The sequence below is a fragment of the Aythya ferina genome (genome assembly GCF_964211825.1).
Source record: "Aythya ferina genome assembly, chromosome: 6".
Lineage (NCBI taxonomy): Eukaryota > Metazoa > Chordata > Aves > Anseriformes > Anatidae > Aythya > Aythya ferina.
The window spans coordinates 14,608,140-14,634,337 of NC_140303.1; the positions used below are offsets into that span (position 1 = coordinate 14,608,140).

At 44.8% G+C, this 26,198-nt stretch overlaps 1 protein-coding gene across 1 annotated transcript in view; it reads left to right on the plus strand.

Annotated features, from left to right (window-relative positions):
* Positions 1-7,752: 7,752 nt before the first annotated feature.
* Positions 7,753-26,198, plus strand: part of PLEKHM3 (pleckstrin homology domain containing M3) — a 77,740-nt gene continuing 59,294 nt past the window's right edge. The window contains exons 1-2 of the mRNA XM_084523051.1: positions 7,753-8,360; positions 16,733-17,668. Of these exons, the coding sequence (XP_084379177.1) occupies positions 7,757-8,360; positions 16,733-17,668 (1,540 nt within the window). The 5' untranslated portion in view covers positions 7,753-7,756. The remainder of the gene's footprint in view (positions 8,361-16,732; positions 17,669-26,198) is intronic.

Consider the following 26,198-nt stretch of genomic DNA (forward strand, 5'->3'; position numbering starts at 1 on the left):
GCCAAACCACTGTGGCCCTGGCTGTTTGAAAGACAAGAAGAGGGCTTAGTTTGAGGTTCAAGATGAGTTTGTTATTAAACGTGTAGTTCCGTCAATGTCAGCATTCAACCACTGATAGTTATGGGGAATCCGGGGTCTCACCGTGGAAAGGCTTGCGGTGTCCCAGCCAAGCTCTTTGGGTACCATGGTGAGCAAGAGGAGTTGGTTGCAGATCAGGGTTACTCAGAAAGCCATGTGATGAACAAATGTGAAATTCAAGTCTGTATTTTCTTTTGGCATTGCTGTAATCCCAGAGAAGAAATGTCTCCCGTGTTCTTGTGGGAGATCTTGTTTCTTGCCTTCTTGGCCTCTGGTGCAATAGCAGCTGCTGTTCCCAGTGATGAGGGTGCACTGGGCTGTGCTGGCACAACTGGAGCCTGATTATAGCTTCCTGCTTGGTGTGCCTCAAAAAAACTACACTGCAGAGGTAACTAAAAATTAATTGTGTAGGCTGGCATAGATAGCAACAGATTCAGTTATTGCATTACTATTTATACCAGCTAGTGCTTCGTCTAGAAAAGTCCCAAAGCTGCTTATTGTCCATGATTCCTACTTATAAGATAAATGTCTTTATGTGGCAGCCCTCCCTTATATACATCCTTCGTTACTTAAATGCAGCCGCCTCTGGGCATCAGGGGAAGCATGTCAGGCAGAACACAACAGCTGAAAGCTCAGCAGCCTGATTTCCAGCAGTCTGTAAATGAGTAGCGAAATATGTCTTTCATTTCTGTTGAGAACTCATGGGGACAAACTGAAAATGTCTTCATTTCTGATCTTTGTTAAATAAAGAAAAAGACAAGCTTTTAAATGCTGGCCCTTCTCTTCACCATAGTTCTAGAAAATATGGAACAGGGAGATAATTATAATTTCAGTTGTGTTAACCAGAAATGTTTATTAAAAATGTTTTCTGTCACTTGTTATATCCAAATTTCTTTGACTTTCTAGAAGGAGGCAAGCTGGTGTGTTGTGGTGGCAATGTGCAATTCAGTCACATTTCTTCTTGTACTGGAGGAGGTTTGTGTCCTGCCTCTCGGATACCCTGCTCCCTGACTTCCTCTGCACTCTGTGCTGAGCTCAGGAGGTCACAGGCTGTCCTGTTTTATTGTCCTTGTGGTGTCTGGAACAGGCAAGAGTTCTTGTAGTCAAGAGCAGCATGTAAAGTGCAAGTTACATAGTTTTAAACAAACCTGTATGCACAAAAGCAAATGAACCTGAGTGCAGAAATCTTTTACCCTCCTTTGGGTTAGTTATGACTACAGGTATGTTTAAGACCATGCATTTGTGCCTAAGGGCAAATCACTGCACTGCTTCATTCACGTCGTTCCTGTGGATTTTGTGCCTGAAGTGTGGGTTTCAAGTGTTTGCCCCTTGGTCTGTAGGGGTGGGGCTGGGTCTCAGGAGACCCTCTGTTTCCCTGGGCCTGAAATCCTTCCCCAGCCTGGAGAGATGTGTGCCAGATGGCTGCAAGGAAAAGGAGTCAGTGATGGGATTGCCTCTGGGAAAGACAAGCTGTCTGTGGTCCATCTTCTTCCACTGCCCAGTCCTCTTCTAATTCCAGATCTACTTTGTTGTGGTGCAACACTGAGTGCAACACTGTGGTGCAGCTGAGGAGTGTTCTGCACTCCTCAGCTTACAGTTGTTTGAATTTTAATTACCGTTTCCAAAGTGCAGTTAAAATTAAAGTAATGTGTACTATAAGCACTGCTTATTATTCATTAATGTGCTCATCACTGAATGAGGTGTTTATAGCTGTGATGTGTTAGCTTGCCATGCAGGGTGAGGATGCCTGGGGATGCCTCTTCTTTGTGAGGCAATGTAAATTTCATTCAGACATTTAAAGGAAGAATCTAACAAGCTTGTGTCTTGTGTTGTTCACTCAGCAAAAAAGGCGGTAGGTTACCCAGGGTTTTAAAAGGACTGGGGAGAAGGCTGACCTTGTGCTTGGGGAACAAAATACAGCCATGGTACAAAAAAATGTTCTGGTTTCACACGGACAGTGTCCCTGCTGGTACTCCCTACAATCATCCCTTGTGAAGTTCCTTGTAATCAGTTGCACCTCCAAATTATGTATGAGAGGCAAGCAGGAGTGTGGCTTTTAATCACTACTCAGAGAAGTAGCCAGTGCATACACGTGATTTGTAATCACTACGAGTATAAGCATTTTGAACCAGAACTGTTTTGTTTATGTATGGCTGGCATGCAGTGCAGTGGGTATGGCTGGGGATGTTGAATGCTGAGGTTTCAGCCACAATAGCTGCAACATTATGGTTCCTGGACAGCTGAGGGAAAGAGGGCTTCTGGCTGGGAGGGAGACCTTTAAACAAGCTCCTGGTCAGAAAAAGATTGAGAATGTTTGTTGAGTAGGCCTTGCTATAGTGTAAATAAATAAAACATCATCTGCTGTCTAGTTACAGCAGGGGGATGCTGGAAAGATGGCACTGCACGATACCTTGCATTCTGCTGCCACTTTGAATTTTTCAACTTCTTTTTCCAAGCAATCTGTGCCAGCAGTGTATAAAAATGTGTAAACAGTGATAAAGATTTTGTGTGACAGCCACCGGTGTATCATCCTCCTCTCTTTCAGCCAGTCAGGTATGCCTCCTGACAAATACACAATATTTCTTAACTAAGAGGTAACTCCTAAGTCTTCAGCTTCATAATGTCTTTTTTTTTTTTTTTTTTAATGGATTCTGTACCACAGAGCCTGGTTTCCAGGGACTGTTATTGACCTAAAGGCATCCTATTTAGATTCTGGGCAACACTTGGCCGATGTGACCCACAGGGCTTGTCCTTGTTGCAGCAAAACCTGTAGGCCGTGATTGTTCAAGGTGCCACTTGAAGAGAGTCGGGTCACAGGCTGAGGTTGCTCAGAGTGTGACTGACAGGAAGGCTCATTAGGTATTAGCTGCACCAGCCCCAGTGGATTGTATTCAAGGTGGTCGTAGGTCTGTCTTTTCTTCAGATGACCTGGTATTCAGACCAGGCTTGTCACAGCCGATAAGCTGAACTGTTAGTGGTCCAGGACTGCAGCACACCAGCAATAAAGGTTTCTGTGGCTGTTTTAATTAGCTCTGCTACCAAATTGTTACCAAACTGGAAGAATGTCCCATTCTGTTTTCCTTGCTAGCGTAGGAGTTTCAGCCTGCAGTTTCTATGCAGCGTGAGATAAGCAGAGCCGGTTCCCACAGCAGGTTCCAGGGATAGGGCGAGCCCTCCAGTGACTGAGGCACTGCTGCTCTCTGTTCACATACAGGTAACTTGTGGATCTCCTCTTGTGGTCTTGAGAATTCTCAGAATGCCCCATTGACTGTCAGAAATTTGACCCTAAGAATCATTGGGAATGAGTGAAACTTGGGAACTTCTGACAATATTGCTCATGTTTTGCTATCTTTTGGCTGGCTGGGAGCAATTCTTGCTTATGCATTTCTTCCTGAACGCATTGCCTGTGTATATCATCGATTGTTCTTTTCTGGTTCTCTCTCTATATACAAAAAAAAAGGGAGAGCCCCTATTTATCAGTTGTGTATGACTCGTTGTTTTATACATCTCTGTCACCTGTTCTCTGAAGTAGGGGTCTTGTGAGCACTAAAACCAACCAGACTGCTCTCTTAACCGAGGTCTGTGATGTCCCCTTCTTGCTCTCCCCCTCTGCTTCCCAGTTTCCAGATTTATCTGACATTAACCACTTGTGCTGTGGTTAATTTGGAGAGACCCGTGTCATGGCACTGGTCATCTGGAAAGGATAAGTGACTGTGTTTTGTTTACCTCTCCTTTAGCAGAAGGCTGAGTTTGGGCCTGTTTCCTGTCCTTATTTAACAAGTGCAAGAACTGTGTCTTTGAAGACACTACTGACCATAACGTGTGAGGTGGGGGTACACAGCAAGTGCCTGTTGGGGTAGTATGTGTCGCTCACAAGATTGCTCTTGCCTCTTCCATGCTTTTTATATTGTGGGGTGGTGCCTGGCTATTCTCCCTGGTAAAAGCCCATCGGGAAGTTAAATGATCTCTTCCAGTGTACCTTCCTAGGCGCCTGGCACCCATGATTGTCCTCTGCTGTCAGATTGCTCAGTCAGCTAGGTTAGCCTTTGTGGCTTCTCTAGGCTTTGTGTAATCATAACTAAACTGAGCTTCTGCATCTCGTGTGGCATGACCAGCAATCATTGCTGTTTACCTCAGCCATTTGAGTAATGTGGTCATTACACACTTATGATAGTAAAGACTTTACTCATGTTGTAAGTGACCCTTAATTATCTGACTGCTACACGTTCATGGACAAAAGCTGTACCTGCACCAGATGTGTAGAAAAGCAAGTTGTTCAGCTGCTGCAAGCCCCATGTTGAGCAGTTTTTGCTAAGAACAGTGCACCATGTTCCTTCACCTATTTTCAGTCAGACTCGTTCCCAGGGGTCTGGATGAGCTATTAGGTTTCTGCTTCCTGTCACAAAGCTTTGCTTATGCTTGCCTGTAGCTTTAGCAGTCTTTAGTTGACTGGGCTGATACATCCCTCTTCCTCATATTCACTACCTTAGGCTGGACATCTTTGGAAAATTTCATGTGTTTCCAAAAAACAATCCATCACGCACTACATTTGATAGTAATTTAAAATGAGTTCATCCTAGCCTACCATTTTCCTTTTTTGTTGTTCACACGAAGGGAGTATTTCCACTGCTTTCCCTCCTGGAGGAGATTCTGATGGAGCTGTTTACTGGCATATCAAAGTTTGCCTTCATTTGGCACCAAATCCCTGCAAATGTCTGAAGAAAATTTTTGTTGACTGTCACTGTCAGAAAATGCCAAATTGTGTTTATGGAGGCTTTCAGGATCGCAGTACTAGGGGGGAATTGCTGCACACTTGGCACAACTCTTTCTTTGACCTAAGAAGGTTCTTGGTGGTGTAGAAGGGGATCAGCCTGCCTCCACTGAGGTTACATTTCTTGTAGTTACTGAGCAGGGCAAACAGACCAAGTTAAAAGTTGTTAGTGTTGGCTTTTGTGAACCATGTAATGCAGAGGCCTGTCATCTTCTCATGACCTTGTGATTCAGCATCTCAACGGAAGTGAGGTCAGTTTGTAGTTCTTCAGCACCACGCGTGGCTGCGTGACACGGGGTAACTCCAGTCTCACCGCATCCAGAGAAACGTGCAGCCACATGAAGCATGGCTTCCAGCATTTACAGATCGAACTGTTAAATGTAAGTGTCAATTTTCTCCCCTTCCCCTTCCCACCTTTCCTAATGATTTAAAATAATGAACAGAGCAACGCTGCATCTGCTACCACTGAAATTCTTCTGAAATGCTTCAGTGGCATGTCACAAGCCCTTCTGGAGTGATTGCTGCTCCAGTCTCTTGTGTGGGAGCAAGGCTGTGTTCCGTGCCAACCCCTGGGAAGCAGTGTCTTTGTATGGGCCAGCCTACAACTTTCACTGTTGGCGTCTGGTTATGTTGGTGCTGGTTTGTTCAAGTGAATGCCTGTTGTGGTTTTGAAACTTCAAAATACCATAGGAGGCTGTGGGATAAGTGGATAGATTGTACCGCATCATGTCCCTTAGCCTGTTGGAGCTGTAAGGCACCAGGGAGCAGAACGCTGTTCAAGGGTTGCTGGCAGGAATGAGCTTTGAGACTGAACATCGTGCTGCATGAAGTTGACAATGCAGCTGTGCCCAGGATGACTTTATTTCCCACTGCCATCGACTGGCACAGCTGCACAGCTTTGCAAAGAGTCTGTTCCCATACTGTTCTGATTTGAAACCTCTCCACATCCATTCTGTTCGGTGCTCTCATTGCAATTGTGGCTCTGGCATGTCTCACTCTACATCTGCTTGTTGAAGCTGAGCCTCATCCTGGTTTGCTGTGAGACTAGTGATGTGAATCCTTGCAAAGAGATAAAGGGAGGAAGATCCCAGTGTAAAGCCTTCAAGCTTCCAGAGTTGTGTATGTGGTTATTTATTTATTTTATTTATTTATTTTTTTGAATAATTTACTTGGAATGTATTTAGAGAGATCATGGTCTGAACTGCTGATCTGTTTCAAAGGGGGGCAAGCTGCTACTTTCGAACACGAGCATGTTGTGGCTGGCCACAGGAGAAGCAGGGATGGGAGGAAGCCACCAGATGATTGTGGAGGGGCTTTGAGTTTTGTGCTCCAGGACTCCATAGCCCCTCCTTTTTGGGAGTGCTGGTCTCCTTCCTCCCTCTGGCCTGCTTTAGGAAGGAGTGCCTATTTAAACAACTTTGCTAATTTAAGTTAGCTCAAAGCAAACAGACCGTTCTGGATTAAAAAAAATAATATTAAAAATAAGCATTATGTATGTTTGATGCTGTTTAATAGATGTTTTTTCCTGCTGGGTGTAAATCTTTATGGGTTTTGGTAGCACTTCAGCATCATTCACAAGCTAATGAGCTGCTAATTATCAGTCCTGTCCAGGCTAATTAATTCTGTTAAGTGTGTATGCATCTAGCTCTGAGCTAATGCGGCTTTGCTGCTTCTAGGACTTCAGCTGATGTGGTCAAAACTGGGACATAGACCTTCTTGACTTCAGACTGCACTGCTTGCACAGGCTCTAGGTGCTGTAGTTTCTTCTAACAGCCATGAGAGCTGTTCTCCCACTGGCACCCAGGTGCCAAGAATGTGTGTGTATTTGGTTTCCCCCGTTTAAAGGCACCTACCCCGCACATCCCTTGGGCATGGCAGCGCTGTGGGTGGAGCTTCAAGAGGGGGAGGCTGAAAGGCAGCAGGCTTGGTGAGACAGAAATTGGCAATGAGACACCCCCCTATTGCACCACAGGGAGTGCAATAACCCTCCCTTCCTTCCTGGAGTGAGCTCAGGTGGGTCAGTACAGTTCTGCAATAGTTCCAGCCTTAAAACCCTTCTCTATTATGTTTTGCCAAGTCAGCTGCTTGGAAGTAAAGATTGACAGATTTATGACAGTATGGTTTATGGCGTGTTTTCTTTTGCTCGTAGGATGCACTGTCTTTCTGGGACCTAGTGTGCTGCACTATTTCACACAGGTTCCCAGCAATATTCTAGAGAGAAATGTGCAGCACTCATGCATTGCTCTGCAGCAGCCTCTTAGCATTGTGATATTTAATAAATCAATCTGTTTATGCAGAAAAGTAGCAAAGTGGCAGCTGCAAAACTAATGCCAGTCTCCTAAAATTGGGAGTGCAAGCAATCTAGGAGAAAAAGGCAAAGTATTTGAGATCTGTTGCCTTATTTTGCTACCCTTCTTCTATCAACTTTTTCTTGCAGCCTCATAGCAGCCTATCCTAAGCATTCCCTAGGTGGCTGTGTTTTCAGTGTTAGTCACTACTGCCTCCCAGTGAAGATCTCTACAGCTTGGTTAGTCACTTGTGTCGCTTTGGGTCCTCTTTATTTGGTGCCCCACCCTGCTCTCTGCAGGTTCCAGTTCAAGAAGACATAAAACACTGTGACTTTGGAAAGAATGGTGCAGTTAAACAGTTACCTGGGAAAAGGCCTGTACTGACATCATGCTTTGCTTTGCTTTACAGGTAACCTGCTGTCACGATGAGGTTACTTCATAGAGTCACTATAGCCAAGTCGATCGGAGGATGTTAAGTCTCGCATCTGAAGACAAGGGTTGGTTTGGTTCCGTTCCACCACAAAGGATCGTGGTTGGTGCATGTCTTTGTTAATCTCTAAGTGTGCCAAGGGCAGGCGTGAAGCAGCTCTTTCCCTTGTCCCCCTTGGCAGCCCAGGATATGGAGGCTCTTGAAGTTGATGACATTAGCCCTGCCTTGGAAGTGACTGAAGACTTTTTCAATAGTTTTGATACTAAGCTTGAAAAGATCGTTCAGCCCTCTGAGGTGTACAGTGTGCAGGAGGTTCCTGAGCTGGTTGGGCACGAGGTATTTGATCAGATAACAGAAAGCAGGAATCTGAGGAACGTCACCTCCTTAGCCAAAAGTAACCTCATCTGGGATCACTGCAAAAATGGCCTGTTGGAAACCAAAGCTCAGACAGCGTTCCCTGCCAAAGAGCAGCGCTTGGTGCAGAGGGGAACAGTTGCTGACAGCCTTGCTTGGGCAGGGGAAGGGGAGACTGCAGCTTTTAACATCTTCAATATCTGCCAGCGGAGGAGAGACAGACCTCGCTCAGTGAACGACATCCTGGTGCAGAATGAAGAATCCTCCAAGTTCAAGCCAGGGCACAACAGGTCGCGCTCTGATATCAGCCATGTGAATTGGGGAATGGTCTTCACGGGCACCTCTCTGCAGCAACCACCTCTGCCTGGTCAGGACAATAACTGTGCTCTGCTCTCTTACCTGGCATTAACCAAGGGAGAGGACATCCAAGGAAACACAGGTTTGTACAGATGCTTTATTGTTTCTGTCGATGTTAAGGCTTTTCTATTTGGATTTAATATTTATCTTGAAAGGGAAGCTGCTTGTTTAAAAGCAACTAAACAAAAACCCCTCTGAGCTAGCTTTTAAAATGATAGAAATTAGCATGGCTCTCATATCTTTGATACAGTTCTAGCTATTTGCCTGGTTAATGATCATTTTTTAAAACAATCTTGACTTCTGTTCCTTTGATGGTTTGAAAAACTAAACTTGTTTTACTTTTTGCTCCTACTTCATTTATTATGACTCAGGAAGAAATCATTTGTTTGCATTTATAATAGTTTTCTTACCTGATTTTCCTATACTAAAAAAAACTTTGAATGCTAAAACTAGTGGGAGAATGGCAAATGCAAACAAAGTCAGTTTTTATAAAGAAATCAATGAGCGGCCATTAAAAAGAGGGTATACAAAGCTTTACTGTGAGGCCTGAGATCGCTGCTGTGTTTCTTTAAGAAATGCAGCCTATTCAGTCTATAAACAATTAACAAAAACTCAAGCACAGTATTTGTGCTTGTCAATATTAAGGCTTCTCTGCCAGCTTTGTATGGGGTGCCGGAAGTCTTGTTGTCACATTGAGGCAGGCATCTCTAGTGAGCCGTATGGCGTAGTGTTTCACCAAGTTACAGTTTTTCCTTTCCCTTTCTCAAGCAGCACACTGGAAGAGGTTGTGCTCAGAGCTTCAGAAACACTGAACCACTGTCCCTGTCTCTATGATTTATTTTGTAGATACTAGCAGTGAATTGGGCACAGAAAGGAAAAACAGTGCCACAAAGGTTTTATAATATAAATAAAGGCATGGCTTAACAAAGGAATTTCTAAAACCAAAGGGGTTGTGAAAGCATGGGGCGGGGGGAACAAGTGGTGGAATGACTCCAGTTATGAACAGGTAGGCTGCTTTTAGGTTAGGTTTTCCAGGTAAGTCAGCTGTTTGGGGGCATGAAAAGCAGGTGCTTAAATGGGTGTTTGTGGATATGTTTGTAGATAAAAATATAAATGTATATGTAGTACATATGTATACACACACAAAGCTGTTGGTTATTGTGTTATGTTGGGGCATAGTTTCTGTAACCCAAAGGAAGGTAGGTGCTTTTGTGTGCAAGGGATGCATACCTGCTGCTATTTTTGTTTAAGGGAGATATTTTGCTTCATGTAGAGTGGGGGCTCTGTTCTGCATGCAGAATGTGTTCCCTGATGCATCACACCTCTTTCCCGGGCGAAGCAAATTACACCCCTTCTACTTACACATGGTGACTTGCATAGTCACATTGCTGGGCTCAAAGTTGTCAGCAGCACAGGTCTCTTCAAAATGGCTTTTTTTATAGAGGAGACCCAGTAGGGTAGAGTTCTGGGATCTTGGAGGTGAACTGAGCAAGGGCAGGAAAGGGGTTAGTAAGGGTGGCTGAAGAACTTCTGCCAGGACCCTCCTGTAGCCCAGCAGCACTCAGTACCTCTAAGATGCTCAGCCCACCCTTTTCTAGTGTTTGCAACAGTCCAAGGCATTTGTCAGTGCTTGTTATGTGCCCTCCAGGAGCTTTTTTGCATGGGATGGTTCGAGGGTGGTGGTACCTGCTTTGAGGAAGGAGAACTGTGCTCTGAAAATGAACTCTTTTAGTCTGTTTCCTTGACCTGTTCTGTTCAGCTGCTGTGCAGGGTTTAGAAGGTAGCTGTGGTATTTCTCCCCTCTGTGTTTACTAGAGTGCTTGCCATAGTTTGCTGCTACTGCTAGCTGAGCTGAAAACAGAAAAACAAAGCCAAGAAAGTAGGTGTTGCAGGTATGTGTATCCAGGACTGGTAATTATTCTCCACAGGAGACCAAAAATGTATTTTAAGGTTGGCTAAAAGCTGTCGCAGTAGTTGAAAGAGTCCTAATGGCCTCAGCCTGTGGAGGTATCCCTTTCCAGGGCTTTAATGCAGATTAAGCCAATGCATATGAGGTACTGAGAGCAATTTCCAGCCACTCCTTTCAGTCCTCACCGTGGTAAAGGACTTTCCTCTAGAGCCTGCAGAGGTCTCCCAGTCCTTCTAGGCTGGCCGAGTTGCTGCATAGATTAGCTCTTCACAATTATTTTTTTTATCTTCATAGTATATTTATTTCTATGAGCTTATCTGTTCCTGCTGCTTGCTTTTTCATAATACAAATAAAATGAATCTGGATCCTTTCCATGTGCTGTGAAAGAAAAGGCTCTGAAAAGAAGCTGTGCCTTTTGGGTCTGTATCTCCTAAGGCCTGCTGGCAAAACAGCTAGTATACTAGAAATGAGCGCTGTTTGTACTACAGACCAGTGTCAAGCAGTAAGTGGAGCTAGCAAAGAAGAAAGTTGTAAGCAAATTCAAGGCAGGCTTTTGTGTTTCTGGGCATGTGGCCTGGCAAACAAAGGGAGAATACTGCTTCTGTAGTATCCTGCGAAAGCTTGCTTAGATCATTAAAACACAATGTGTGAGCAGTTATCTTTGACAGTCATGTGGATGTTTTCATTCAAACACAACCACTCCTAAGAGTGTGGGTGCTACAGTATTTTTCCTGGGTAGCTGCTTGGTGTGCCTGCCATGCATGTGAGCTCAGGGAACTGCAGAGCTTTCACCAACAGGGAGCTGTGCCCATATTCAGCCAGCCCCACTGATTTCAGCAGTATGCTTTGCCAGGATGCTGCATCTATGGATTGGTTGCAGCACTGTGGCATGGCAAAAGAGGCATGTTGGAGAAAGGTGACTGCTCTAGAGCTGGTTAACAAGGCAAAAGTCGACTCCAATTGGGGCCAGGATTTCACTTGTTTCTTTCTGCTGACTGATTTACCATTTTTTCCCTCTCTTCACATCTTTTCACCTCCTCAGGAAGGAGCTGCAAAGACAGTTAGTTGGAACAGTGAGGTTTTGTGGTAGGTAAGGGAGCTGCTGCAGAGGCGAAAGTGGTCAGAGATCCTGAGCAGTGTGAGATGCTGAAGGTGTGACTTGTGGAGTTGCGGAGCCCTCACACTGCCCCTCTGCGTAAAGCCTAGCTCCTCACTGGTCTCCCAGGGAGGTTTCTGAAGTCTAATTGCCATTTGTGGTTTTGCAAAACCACTCGTATAGCACTATCTTTTGTCAGTGGTAAGTAGCAGTCACGCAGCCAGGGCAGACCAATATGCTGCTAATTGCCACTGGGATGGCAGAACGTTATTGCTGTGTGGTATTGTGCAGAAGATAATGGTGCTGCCATCTGAGAGGCAGATGTGCGGAAACAACACTTCTGCACCTTCCTCTCTGGAGAGCAGGAAGCCTCAAACTACTTGGAAATAATCCCAGAAGTATCAAGCCAGTTGGAGAGCCGGTGCCCCCTGTGGCCAATCTATTTTCAGCATTAAAAGGTAGTCAAGAAATAGTTAGCTGTACTGCAGAGGTTTGGAGCCTTTCAAGATTTGAGGAGGCAAAATTGTTATTTGAAATCCAGTGCCAGTTGGAAGTAGTTGGATGTCCTCCACTGAGCTGGGTCCATAAGTGCCAGGGACTGTCAGTGCATCTAGCAAGAGACAGCCCCTTCTCCCAGGAGGTTGCAGCTTAAATAAACCACACAGTAAAGATAGGGAGGGTGACAGGGACAAAGAGAGGTGAGGTGCTTTGAGTGGGTTCACATGGGAGTGTAATTTGTATCACCTCATCTCATCTGCTAGATAATACTTCCCCTCTAACACCGCCGGCTATCTCGGGGTGTGCTGCAGTTGTTTCAGCTTGCACCTGATGGCCTCTCGGGCATGGGCACCCTGCGAGCTGGAAGGGCCACAGGGGGCTGGCAGAGAGCGGTGGCAGAGGGGGCCAGGCTGGGCAGCTGTGTCAGATGGAGGGAAGTGTGCCCGGCTCCCCTGCCCTGCCTGGGAGGCCATGCGAGGGCGCAGAGGCATGGTGAGGAGAGTGCAGTGGGAGGCAATGGGAGGGGCTCGCGTACAGTCAGGAACTTCACAGTGCAGGAGGGTTGCAGCAAGCAGCACCAATGAGTTTGGTTGTGAGGCCATGCTGGTCGGGAGGGTTATGTTCTGTGGAGATTCTTGCTCTGGAGTTACAGCACTCCGTAAAGCTAATGAACAGAGTTTTCATCTCCTGGGGCAGTGCTGATTGCTTCCAGTCATGTCGCGATGACTTTCATAACTGAATTTTCAGGTTAGTTGCTATTACAGCAACTTCTCCTTTAGTGGTGTCAGTTAACTCCCCTAATGTGAACTGACCCTGTTTTCATGGCTTTGTCAATCACTTTATCCCCCTTCTTTCTTCTTTTTGAAGCTGAATTCAGTGAACTTATACAAAGATCAGCAAATGCATCTTCATTTAATATTCTCACTTCTTTTGCAAGTGCTGCTGCTTCGTGCATCTCCTAGTTGGTGGTAGGTAACCATCTCTTTCTGCACATTATATATACTTCTGTTCGTTCCAGAGCTGTTCAGGGTTGGCCTTGCACCTTTCTGTCCCTTTGACTGAATCCAAACACCTTCTTTACTGCCCCCCAGCACAGGCTCTGTGTCAGGAGGCACAGGGTCCTGGTGGTCTACTTAGTAAGCACTTCACAAGAGTTTGACTTGCTGCTGGGGAACAAAAAGGTTTGGATGGACTGGCTGGGCAGTAGGGATCATGTACACTTCAGTAGTTTCATATAGTTTAAAAGAACATAAAATAACACACCTGAAAGGAAAGATATAAATAATAATTTGTCTAGGTTCTTTATTCATATCTTTAGGCACTTCATTCAGCATATTTTGCTGAACAGCTAAGCCAACCCCACCATCGAATGCACAAATCTAAAATTAAGAAGTTGCCAAATTCAGCATTTTCAAAGCATGTTTTGCTTTCCCTAAGCCTAAGGAAGATGAAAAGAGTGAATTGTTTTCCTGATGGGGAGAAATGCTGCAGCTTACAGGAGGGAGTGTGGGAAACGATGTGCAAAATTGAGGTAGACAAAAAGTACAAGTAAGCTGAGCTGGCCAACTTCACTTGCAGGAGGCCTCTTTCCTAGCTTGTATCTCTGGCTGAGACTGCCATGCTAAAACTGTGTTTGAATTGAGAAATTGTTGGAGAAAAGTGTTTTGGTATTTAAGGTGACTTCCACAGGTTTTTGCAGTTATACTCTCCAACCATGTCTGGCAGTGCCATCTCTAAAAACTATGGAGCTTGTAGTGCAGCAACACACTGACCTGAGGGAGCATTTTAGGTCACAAAGGCATCTGCTGAGTACTATGGGAATCTGAGAGGAGGACCACTGACAAAAGCTCTGTAACTTGTGCTCATCTCATACTAAGCATTAGAGAATCCAGAGAGCAGTACCACCTAAGAGGCAAGTCCCTCAGAAACCGAGCATCTCCGCTTCTACTCCTTTCCTTGGTGTTCCTGTAATCAGAAATGCTTCAGTAGTGCAGAGCAGGGCATGTTTTCGTGCCTTACCAGCAGAGACTCAAGTACGGTCAGTTGTTCAGGAACATAAATCTCCTGGGTGTGCTGAGACAACGTTTGGGCTCCCTCTCAGGCTCCCAGACACGGAAAGCAGCAGGTGTGTGCGTGGCGCAGAGTGCCCAGCTGGAATGAGGTGGGAGTTCCCAAAGGAGAGGAGAGATGCTGAGGAGCCTATTGCCCTGTCCTCAGCTGCTGAGTCTCTCTTTGTTTCCTTCTGCCTCCTTCCCCCTCTTATCTTGAAATTGGAACTCCAAATGGCTTAGACATGAGCAATTTACTGTGATTATTTCCACTTCTTTTTTTTTCTTTAACTCTTCCTCAATTTACTTTTCCTGTCTCCATGGGGAGGAAGAGAAATGCAGTTTTTGTTTGGAAGGTGGATGGAGAGGTGGTAGCATTTGCTCTCCAAAAAGCAAGGTATTACGTAGCACACTGCGCATGGAGGTGACAAAGGAGCAGAGGGCTTTAAGGGGTGTGTGTGCCTGTCTCTGCCAGCATCTACTGCCCTAACATTAACTATAGGAGGCATTTGAATGTTAATCAAGTTGGCTGCTGATTTTGTCTCAGTTAGGGCAAGAGCCAGTGGAGCTGATTTACAGGGGCTTGAGGGAAAGAGTGGGATGAAGGAGGGAGAGGGAGTGCCTCTGTGAAAGGCAGGGAGAGATAGCCTTTCTGTAACTCAACAAAAGACAAGCAAACCTGTGTGCAGATGAAGGAGGGGTGGCTGGGGGAAGGTTACGATTTGTCTTATTACGGAGAAGCTTGAACTGTCATCTGTACTTGATGGAAGCGAGAGAGATTGCAGTTGGAGCTGCAGAAGCAGAAGCGCTGCCTCCCTGATTGGATTAATAGAAAGGGAAGATGACTCTAGAATGGCTGCCCATTATCTGCACTACAAAGGGATTAGTGTGGGTTTCAGAGAAATTAATGACTTTTGAGTTAGCGCAGAAATACTAATGAATGTCAGGGCCAGAGATGTATGGTGAACTAAATTGGTTCTCTTTTAGTGTGTGTGCGCGCATGCGTGTATCCATTTGGGGTTATGAAAGTGTGCTTTTTCTCTACCGTTTTAAGTTTTAGATTGGGTTTTCAGTTTTCATATATAACTGAAATATTCTCCAGTAGCATATGTCTGCAAGATACAGTTATATTGTTTTCTACCATTTCAGACAGTGCCAAAGTAATGATTTTTTTAAAATTGTTATGACTTTTGTCATATATGCAGAAAATCTTTCTAGGTAAAGTATAGAGTGCTTTGAACACGGTGTTAAATGCCATCTCCATTCAGAGTATGTGGGTTACGTGGGGAAGCTGAGGCTGAGCTGGCAAAGCAAAACCTAAGCGTGTCCTATTTTGTTAGTGTAGATAGGAGGTAGCATCCTTCCCTCATTTTTAACTGTCTTAGGTTTGCATACTCACATTAAGTATATTAAGCCAATTAAGTCTCATGGATGTTCATTAAGGTTGAAGCTTTTTTACTGAATCCTTATAAACATTTAAAGTTGGTCTTTACTGAGAACTTTTTTTGCCAGCCATCCTGGGAAGCCCAGAACAGTGGGGACGCAGTACTTTATATACAGGATTATCTTGGCCTCTGTCAAACCCAGGTGCTTCTGCTGTCTGAGCTCTGCATTGAAGACATACTAGGCATACTCTCAGGTGATCACGTTTAAAACTTGTTGGAGTGTGGGCTGTTAACTTGAGTGGTAAGTGGTTAAGCTGAGATGTTGAAAATTTTTTCTGCCTCCAGCTGCCTGCCCCATCACTCTTTGAAAGCTCACAGCCTGAGGGTACAAACTGCTAGTGAAGGAGCTCCTTCTCACTGTGGTTCCTAACACTTTGCATTAAGGTCAATTGATGCTGGGTATTTTTTTGGCCTAATTGTGCCAGGCAGCAGATGAAGAGCTGTTCCCAGGTGGTTTCCTTGCTCCTGCTTTGGGAACAGAAACCTCCAAGGGAGATGGGCAACCAGAGGCAGAAACCTCATCACTTGTCTCTTAATTCTGCCACTGAAAGCCAAGACCCTTCACAGGTCTCTGTTACTGGAAAGGTGAAGTACAAGTCAAATAGAGCAAGAGTTTGTTCCCTGGGTTGCTTCAGGATGCCAAATGTTGGCATTAGAATGTAACAGTGAACTCTGCTGAATTTGTACAGGAACCAACAAAACTTGCATAGACCATCAAGTAACAATGCTCACAAGTGTTGACAGTGGCTGAAGCAGGGTGTGTCAGATTGGAACAAATTTTGCACTGAAACCTGTTTTAAAACTCAGCAGTGCTTTAGATAACTCCTAAATTTGTATTCCTTTGGTGCCCACGCTGGCTGGTTTTCTCAGGATAAAGCAAGCTCCCCTTGACTTTGCCTTGGGCCAGGATATTTGAAAGGGTCCGATCCAAACATCAGCAGTGCCAAGACAGTTATATATGTGGCTTTGAGACTGGACAGCCTATTATTTTTCAGTTTTGGTCCCAACTGCTTGCCCCAAGCCTGATTCTCATAAACCAACATAACTCCTTTCTGGTAAAAAGAGCAACACAAAACATCCTGGTCCCAGGTCACGCCAAAAAGCCCCCAAAAAATCACTGCCCATGGCCGTCTCTGGCGTTTGGCTGGGTGTGGAGTGCCCGGCAAGGCCATGAGGTGAGGCCGGGGCTGCCCCCTGCCGGACATGGAAAATTACTTGGTGTCTGTCACTGTTTCCCCATCCCCTTTCTGTAAAGCGTTTTAGCATCTCTGGGGAATGAAATGCTGTATTTTCGGTAGTCAGTGCTTGTGTTTGATAATTACAGGCGGCTGAGTTAAGGCTATTTCCATGATCTTAGTCTCAGAATATGTTCGTAACAGGAGAGATGTGTAAGCCAGAACGACTGAGCAAAGTGAAATGAAAGAATTAATGGTAACGTTCTGTTTTTGTTTCCTCCAGAACACAAGACAACATTTCCAAATATTCTGAAGAAGGGATACTTAGAAATTAGAAGAAACAATGACAGCTACTGGCAAACCTGCTATGCTGAGCTCTCCCCGTACAAGCTGTACCTGTATTGCCTGGACAGCAGTGGCAACCAGACTTTTCCCACCATGTATCCGCTCATGCATTTTCAAAGGGTCACTGTTACTGGCAGCATTGAAGCCAAAGTGGTGGACGCTGCCCTGTCAGACAGCTCTCAGCTACAGCTGAAGGCAGAGTCCCCATGGGAGGCTTTAGACTGGGGACGGAAACTCTGGGAAGCGGTTCGTGCTTCTGTGTCTACTTTCACAAGACAGCAGGAGAAACTGGAGAATGTGCCAAAGCCTGACAATAGCAGTGACCTTCCTCAAACAAATGGATTGGTAGAGAAGCCCATGGAACTTTTGCTGTCCATGAATTTGACTGAAAATAATAAAGAGTACCAAAATGTTCTCAAATCAGGGACTCTTTACAGGTTAACCATCCAGAATAACTGGAAGGCATTTACTTTTGTCTTGAACAGGTCTTATCTCATGGCATTCCAACCGGGTAGGCTTGATGAAGATCCTCTGCTGAGCTACAATATCGATGTGTGCCTATCGGTCCAGACGGATACTCAGGATGGCTGTGACTCTTGCTTTCAGGTCATTTTTCCTCAAGATGTCCTCCGCCTGCGAGCAGAGACCCGTCAGAGGGCCTTGGAGTGGATGGAGGCACTGAAAGCAGCAGCCAATGCCACTAGAAGTTTAGGTCAGAACCTGCAGGTCACGCTTCGGAACAAACCTGGAGGTCGGCCCTTTGGAAATGACTTTAGAAAGAGTAAACGCCAGTCTGTGACCACTAGCTTCCTGAGCATCCTGACTACGCTGTCTCTAGAGAGAGGGCTCACAGTTCAGAGCTTCAAGTGTGCAGGTAAGCAACCAGACTGCAGCATCTGCACCCACTCACCTTCTGCAGGGGAAAAAAAAAAGTCAATTGATAGAGCTTATATTTGTTTTAGCAGCATACAGCTGCTCCTGCCTCTTACTGCAGCCATAGACACTTTGGTGTGTTAGCGTTTCTTTGCTCTCTAAAATGTGGAGAAAAACCTCTAAGATACACAGGGATTCACCAGCATTTGATGAGTTCTGAAGTGTTAGACCATGCACGCATGACATACATAGGTGGGCCAGGGCTTCTTTACAGGGCAGTTGAGCTGTTTTCTTGCTTCAGGAGTCTGGAAAGGTGGTCCAGAATTAAAGGGGTCTGAATTCTGGATAGAACACGTGTCCAACATCAAGCAGTTGTGTTTCTTTTTAGTATTGTGTCTCCTTCGATTTGTTTTTGGAACTCCATTTCAGTTCTGAACCTTTTGGGGACACTTCTCCAAGCAATGCTTGTGCTTTCCCTGACATACCATATATTTTAGCGACACATTCTATAGACACATACTCTGAGGTTCAGGCATGAACTTACCTGCTCCATTCTTCTCCTGAAGCAAAGTTGAAAACATGACCTTAAGCCTCTTCATTTAATTGTAAATCTCAGATCATCTGAATGCTGACTCTAGTCCTAGGCAAGAGCATGATTTTATCCTGTTTGGGAGTGAAAGGGAAAGAGAGGGAACTCATGTGAATGCAGTTCATTGTCCTTTTACTTTAGTAAAGGCACCTTTGCGGAACAAATTTGAGAGCCTTGTGCCAAAATTGAGCTCTGTGACTAAGTTTAGTTATGCTCACTTAAAACTGCCAGCTGCATCAGAAAACAGCTTTTCAGGAGGGTTTTCCTCTTTTGTTAGGGAAGCTGCTAAGGTGCTGCGTTTGCCCCAGGATGGGGAGTTGTCTGATGTGGGGGTCTCCTGTTGCTCTGGAACCACACATGACTCTGGGTGGGGGGCTGTGCAGGCCCAGGGCCAGCTGGCTGGCCTGAATCCCTGCCGAGGGAGACCTGAGGCCCAGAAACATGGAGCTGCCCTCAGAGCTGGCTATGGGTGTATCTGGTTTTGCAGCTCCATAGTGGTCACCTGCATATGTGCCTCCTGCTCAGCACTCCACAGTGTATGCTACTTCTTTGGTAGCAGGAGCATGGTGAAGATAGGCCTCACTGCAGTTACCCGTTTGGTCATGTCTTTGGGGCTTCTGTCTGAATTTAATTCTGTTCTTGGCTACAAACTCTCTCTCTGACTTCATGTCTTGTTTTCCTTGTTCTATGTGCCAAACTCCTGCTGAAACTAAAGGTGCCCAGGTACTACAATAACTGAACTCCACTGGGTACCTAAGAGCTTAAAAAAAAATCTACTACCTCTAAAACAGAGACAACAGAGATGTTTTACCCTTAGAGACAGTTGTGAGAATGAAAGCTGCAGGGAAACTCTGGGACAAATAAGCATCCCTGAGATGGATCCAACCTGTTGTATTACCCAACAGACAGGCCTTGTGAAAGCCAAGAAGACTGCAGAATTAACAGCTCCTTTTTAAGACAGTCTCCGAGATTATATTCAAACTTTACCCCTTTCTTCTCATTTCTGTTCATTCAAAGCTCAGTAGAGGAAGATTTTGTCATTTTGTTTCATCTTCTGACTTAGGCTCAGGAGGGTTTCAGATGGGCATTTCCAATGATCCAGGGATGATTTCCAACGGGATCAGGTCCCAGGATGACAACACAGTTTGTGTTTATAATGTGAAATAGGTTTTAGTGTTGCTTTATATGGTAGAGGAGGAGACTTTTCTGTAGGAAAGAGTGGATTTTCTCTCCCAAATATGGAACACTTGAGTTCCCCACAAAAATAAAGTGCTCTGACTGGCCAGGGTTGCATGGAGTCTTTTCCTGACTTACATTAGGCATTCCCAATGCTTGTGTGGGCTCCTTTTAGTCTGCAGAACTGAACAAAAGTGCTTGTTCAGAAAAATATAAATTGTGATGAGTCTGTGAGAAGCACACCAGTGGGACTACCTGTACCAGAGGCTCGGGATACACAGCATTTTGGGAGCACGCCTTCGCTGTGTGCCCAGAGACCCTCCGAGTTGGTCTTTAAGAGTCAGCTGGAACTTCTAGCTGTTACCACAGCACAAAGAAATGAATACTTGTAATTATAACTGGGAGAAACTGGGAAATCTTGTCTGGTTCAGAAAAGCTAGTGCTGAGGAGACGTTGGAGGCACACCAGCAAGCTGAGGCTCTGTGCTTGTACCTTGCTCCCTGCAGGCAGTTTGTGCTGTTCCCCTGCGTGGGCTGCTGTTTAACCTAAGGGGCCTGCTGTTGGTAATTACATCTTGCAGGCATTGAGAGCAGTTTTCCCCAGGGCTACTGGGAGGGGTAAGCTTGGAAAAGGATGAGGAGGGGGGAGGAAGAAAAGTTTTGCTGTGAATTCTTCAGCCATTTAGTGCAAATTCCTGTAATTACCGTCTTTGTGTCCTGTCCCAATGGCACATAATACAGCAGAAGCCTTTCCTAATTGAGACCTTACAGGAGGTACAAATCCCTCCTTTGTTCGGCCTGACAAATTAGTGCCAGAAAGTGGCAAGGTCCGAGTGGGAATCAAAGGCAAGCAACACAAAGATGGAACTTAAGGCTACAGTAATAACCCTCTCTAGTCCTGCAGGGGTGGGAGGGAAGGAAAAGTAATGACCAATGAAAAATGAAGGGTTTTTTGTTATAAATTCCCTTGACATGACAGCGCCTCAGGGCTGCTTTATTTATTTAGGAAAAGTGATTAAATAGTAATACAACAGGGCAGACCATTGTCTCTCAAGCTACCCCCCTTCCTACAGACCCCTGCTGCCTTGGCTAATTGATTGACAATGAACCTCTGATAAAGAAGGTTGTTGGGAGGACCTGATGGGGACAGGGTGTTGTTTTTTTCTTTTTTCTTCTCTCCTCTTTGCGGTTTTTGTGGGGTTCCCCTCTGCGTTTTTTTTTCTTCTCTTTTCTGTTTGAATTGCCCTCTGCATCCCCCTTTCCCTTTCTCCTTTAGTAAAACCTTTTCAAGGGACTGCTCCCAGACAAACAGCTGACACTCACAAGCAGGTAGGGAAGAATGTCTGCACCTCACTATTGACAAGTTTATCTTGGAGTCTGACTAGCACTTTTCAACTCGTGATATAAGCCAGGGCGGTGGTGTCAGATGTAGTCATGGGGCAGGGGGACAAACTGTTGATACACGAGTCAGCGGGGTAGCCTGAGAAAAAGTTGTCTTTTGCTTGGTCAGCAGATACAAAAGCCTTTCTGTATATTTTAATTTTCTCTTAACTGTGGAAGGCAGGACATTATTCCTCATAATCTCAGAAAATGAACTACCAGGCTACTGATTAACAGCGGTGAGACCTTGAGACATGTTTTTATAGGCCCTTTTACCTTTGCTGCGATTGTTTATATTTTTGGCATTGAACAGCAATACATTTTGGAAAGTTAAGTTAGATAGAAACTGCTGGCACCAGAATGGCAGCCCCCTCTGTACTTCATATGTTCACAAAACTGCAGGCTTGATCTTGCTTTGAGGCTGTTGTGTGGAATATTACCAGTGTTCCTGCGGGAAGTGTTAGGGGTTCTGAGCAACAGGGACATTTGTGAGCACTGATGTGCTCAGGTGAGACTTTAGAGGGACCTAACTCATGTCCTCAAATGGGCATGAAGTCAAAGTTGGTTCTACGTTCAAGCTTGTAAATATTAGGCTTTATGATTTGGTTTTTAGTAATGTAGCCAATGAGACACATCTTGTTAGGATGATCTGTTGTTTGGGTTTACTTTTTATTCCTTTATTTCAACTGGATTCAAGAGAAATCCCCAAACTTCACATTACAAATTTGGGGTGAGATTCCATCAAAACATGTGTTTGGCAGGTGCAGCATCTTGCAGGCAGAGGTGGCAGGCACTCAGTGGCAGCTGTCTCCCTGTTGGGCTACCTACAGGCTCCCAGGGAAGGGCAGCTGTCAGTCCCAGAGGAACTTCTCTGAAGGTCTGTCAGGAGCAGACTTCCCCAGCAGCCTGTGCTATTGCTTCTCCCTTGGGTTGTGCCTTCACTTTTCTATAGATGAGGAAGACAAACAGCATCTCTCCCTGCCTCCTGTTTTTGTTTGTTTGTTTGTTTTGCATAGCTCCTGTTCTTTTAACGTCTCTCCTCTTTTTCACCTTTTATTTTTTCCCTCTCTGTTCTTTATTAAAACAAACAAACATTTTTTCAGTGGTCAGTTGCGTCTGCCAGGAATGCCTGTTGCTTTTCCTAATGGATGTGGGAGTCCTGCCTTCTGCAAAATGTGCTCTACACTCTTGTCTCTCTATGTGGCTTTCCTCACTCCTGTTCTGGGGTGCCTTCTGTCTTTTTTTCCCTGCTTTCTCTGTGTCTCCTCACTTGCCAAAAGGATAAATACTGCTATTATGGCACCACTGACTTGGCTGGCTGAACTGAATACCAGGAGCAGAGAAGCCAAGGTTAGTAAATGGGCTATTTCCTGAGCTTGCAGCCCCGTCAGACTGAGCAGCAGGTGGAAAGCTGTTGGCTTTCAAGGAGTCGCTCTGCCTCTAGTGCTGTGATCCTGTGAGTAGATGGGGAGAGCTCAGTGCAACATAACATTATCATGCCAGATCGTGCAGTGTCTACTCTTGCTCACTCCTGTGGTCTAAAACCAGCTCCTAGTAGGGTAAAATTAAACTTTTTTTGGTTTTGTTTTTCTTAATACAAAGAAAGTATTTTCTTAGTAGTTTGCAAGCCAGCAAGTGTGATTAAAAAAAAATAGCCAGATGCAGTGTTGGCTTAGTTCAACTTCCCCCAGAAAAAAAAGTAGTTGAAAAGTAAGGGTGCTTCTTTCTTGAATTTAGCAGATGCCTTGTGAACCATCATCACACACAGCACCTATTAGATAGCAGCAAGTTGCTAGATTAGAAATAGTAGGGGACAAATCTTAGCAAACATAGCACAATAATAAAATACCAGAAGGTCCTTTGGAAAGCTGTCAGTACTCTTTGCACTGGTTTAGTTCCAAATAACAATTGTCCTCACCTGTCCAGGGCTTTTAGGATTGTGCTTTCCAAGTGCTGCAAGTACATTGTGCTTGTTTTCATTTCAGTTGATATCTTTGTTCCAAGTCTTCAGCTGTTCTTTGCCTTGAGACTTTGTAATGTCCCCTAAGAATGTGTTTTGTATTGTAAAGGTTTTATTATTTAAATAGCTTTAGTTTAGACCACAGTCTTCCAGTCTTCTATGTCACTTCCAGGACCTGTTTCTATTGATTCAGAAGTAAGACTTCAACTGCTAACAGTGGTGTTTTCTAAACTCTGATTTTCTTCATAGTTACGCCAAAACCAGCTGAGCAAAAAGAAACCCTTGTCTATGGCTAAAGTAGTGTTTGGAAAATACACTGTCTAAACAAGGCCACTGACTTGTTAGGAGGGGTGGGAAGAATGTTTCTAGGCAAGGGTGACTTGAATTTGTGTAGCAGGGAGTACCTCATTTACAGTGGACCCTTTGTGTTTCAAAACATGAAGTTGTTGGTCCACGGTGTCTTTGATCATGTGACAGCTCATTTGGGCAGGGATCAGAAGACGTTGCATGGTGTCTCTTGCTTGTTTGAGTTGATTAGATCTCTTATTGTTGATCAGTTATGATCACAGAAGCCATTTAATTTTCAGAGGTAAGGTAAGTGAGCTCTTCAGTCCAGTTTTAAAATGGCTTGCCTGTGGGGAAATGGCAGTGAAAACATTTAGCTTTTGTCTCAGCCTGTAGCAGTTAGGTCCTTCACCTCCTTCCTGGCACCTTGGCTTGAAGTTGGCCTGGTGCTGCCTACAAGGACAGTTTAGATGAGTACCTGGCCAGTTCAGTGCTGGTCCTGCACCCGTACATGCACTTTGCAGTCCTCTACTGGTGTTGTACTAACTTCTTTGCCTCAGCCCTGCAGGCAGAAAAGCTGGAACAGGGGTTTGGCTGATAAACATGTGTATTTGTCCTGGCAAGTTTAAGGGGTGCTCCAAGTATTGGGGTAGGTGACCCTATAAATCTAATCTGTCTGTGAACAACTCTGCAGGTTTTCAGCAAGTTGTTGTTGGTGTTTGTTTGTTTCCAACATAAAATATCTGGGTTTTTATTTTACTGTTACCCATAGTGCTAGGAGAACGAGCTCAGTTCTTTTGTACGTGAGCATTTACCTACTCTTAGCATAAGCTCTGTGTTTCTCCTTGGCTGTGCCTTGTTTCCTCCAGGCTTGTGGGTGCTAAGTATTAATTCCACTGCCCCCAAGGAACTTTTGACTTTTTTTTCAGTCCATTTGTCCTGTGAAAGCAGTCCACCTGTATGTCTTGATGAATGTGTTAGTGTAAAGTTGAAACAAGAGAATATCAAAAACAGGAAGTCTGAATGTCTTAAGTCTCATCTGTGTCAGGATGGTAAAAGCTACATCCGGACAAGTGGCAGTGTTTTCAGCCCTGAAAGGTCCAAACTCTGCAAATTCTTCTCTGGAGATCCCAGAGGCTCCATATGGATCATGTCACAAGAGACCTCATTTGTTGGGTTAGCAGCTCTAAAATCAATCAAGGCAGCTCACATGCCAAAGCAGTGTGTTATTGGCAAAACTATTACATGTTCATGAGATCAGAAGGAATGTAAAAGAAGGTAGAGAATAAACCAGAGGCCAGCTGCTGGGAGGGTTCCAGGTTCTATGTATGGCCTTCTGCACTGTCACACTCTGGCATGTACCTGAGCTGCATCAGTCTGAGCCATGCTGCGTGTGCTCAAGGTAGTGCTGTGGTAGTGATGTGCAACCAAGAAGAAATTCAGCTAACATTGGTGAAGAGTATGTAGCCACACTCAATTCACAGCTACTGCTCATGCTAGAAGGAGGTACAAAAGCAGCTGTGTATTTGAACAGAAACAGGGCTGATGATTTCTAGGTTTGTTAATAGTCACTGTATCAAGTAAATGAAGCTCTGCAAACCAGGAAGCCTTCAGTGCAAGTAAATGAGTGAACAGTGCAGGGTTAAGTGGTATTCAAACTAACTGCAGAGCAGGAATGAAAACTGAGTTAAGTAGAGACTCTTTTTGCTAAATGACCTGGCAGCAGCTGTAGACACTGGCACCAGCTCTGATCACACAAATGGCTGGCCTGCTCTTTGCTGTATTCTTGTCTGCTTTTTCAGCATTGAAAACAAAGCATGAGTGTGATGAGTTGTAGGATTAGGAATACCATTATTAATTACCCTCAAAATCATCAGCTTACTCCTAGCTGACAGGCTTCAAGAGCTGGCCCAGAGAGTGTGTTGAGTCATCCCTACTAAAGAGCTGGTGAATGACCAGCTCCTGCCACTAAGTCACTCCATGGGTACTCCGATCCCCTTCTGTCAGGGAGTGCATCAGAATCTCAGCAAAGCACCACATATTGCGGAGAATAATCCTGTAGGGACATGGGGAAAGAAGCCAAATTACTTGAGGTGTGTGCTATTCTTCGTCAGTGCTGTGATCCTCAGAATGACAAGAAAGACATTTTTCAAAGCACCAGGGAGAATGCAAACTGGGCATCTGTTAAAGGAGTCACAAGCCACAGCTGTGTGTGAAGCATGTCTTTATCACTGCTTCAAATTCTCTCAGAACAAGTTATTTGGGGAAAATGGCATCTTGGCCCTCCTTAGCATTTGATGCTAAAGGTGAAAAAACGTGTATTCTGTTGAGATTCAAGTGGGGAGATCCAAGCAAATAAAAAGCCAGTTTCTAAAAGTGAAGTTTCATTGCAGCCACTAGAAACACAGCTGGTATTTTGGGTCGTGATTTGTTGAAGTCTTAATCTTGACTTACATATTGCAAAGTCTGAGCTTAGGCTTTGACATTCATGGTTGTATTTTTTTATGTTTTATTGGAGGGCTTAATTGCTATTAGTTTTGTTGGGAAGGGGGAATTCAACTGTGTAACCTGCAGTGTGATTGTATACTGTCTTCTGCAGTGCATAAGGATAATAGGTACGGAATGTTGTGTGTGCACCTGTGCGTGCTGTCACCTGGCTTTTTTCCTCCAGTGGTTGTTTCTTTGCTCATCTTCTTGGAGAGGGTCACAGACCTGTGTGTTCAACATGACTGACATAAAGGATGTTGTTTACTACACCTAACCCTAGCAGTCTAAATATCGCATGACTACCTAAACCAGTTGTCACTGCTGGGAGGAAGGCCTCGGTGCCTAGAGGCTGATCCATCCCATCTGTCTTGGAGATTGTGGGGAACGGAGCTATGCATTATATCTTTAAGTGGCGCTGATAAAGCTGGGAAGGCTGTTAATTTAGGGCTTAGTTTTAAGCTCCAACTAATGGTCAGGGTTTCCATAGACTCAGGAGGCCTTTGGAGTCTAACTATTTAAAAAAAAATAAAATTTGGGAACTGGGGACTAATGAACCCATTCTTATTTCTGGAGAAGCTGATATGGATTATAATTAAAGCAGAGTTTGTATAGTGCTGAAGTAAATAACGTGGGATTTATACTCTGCTTGGGTAAT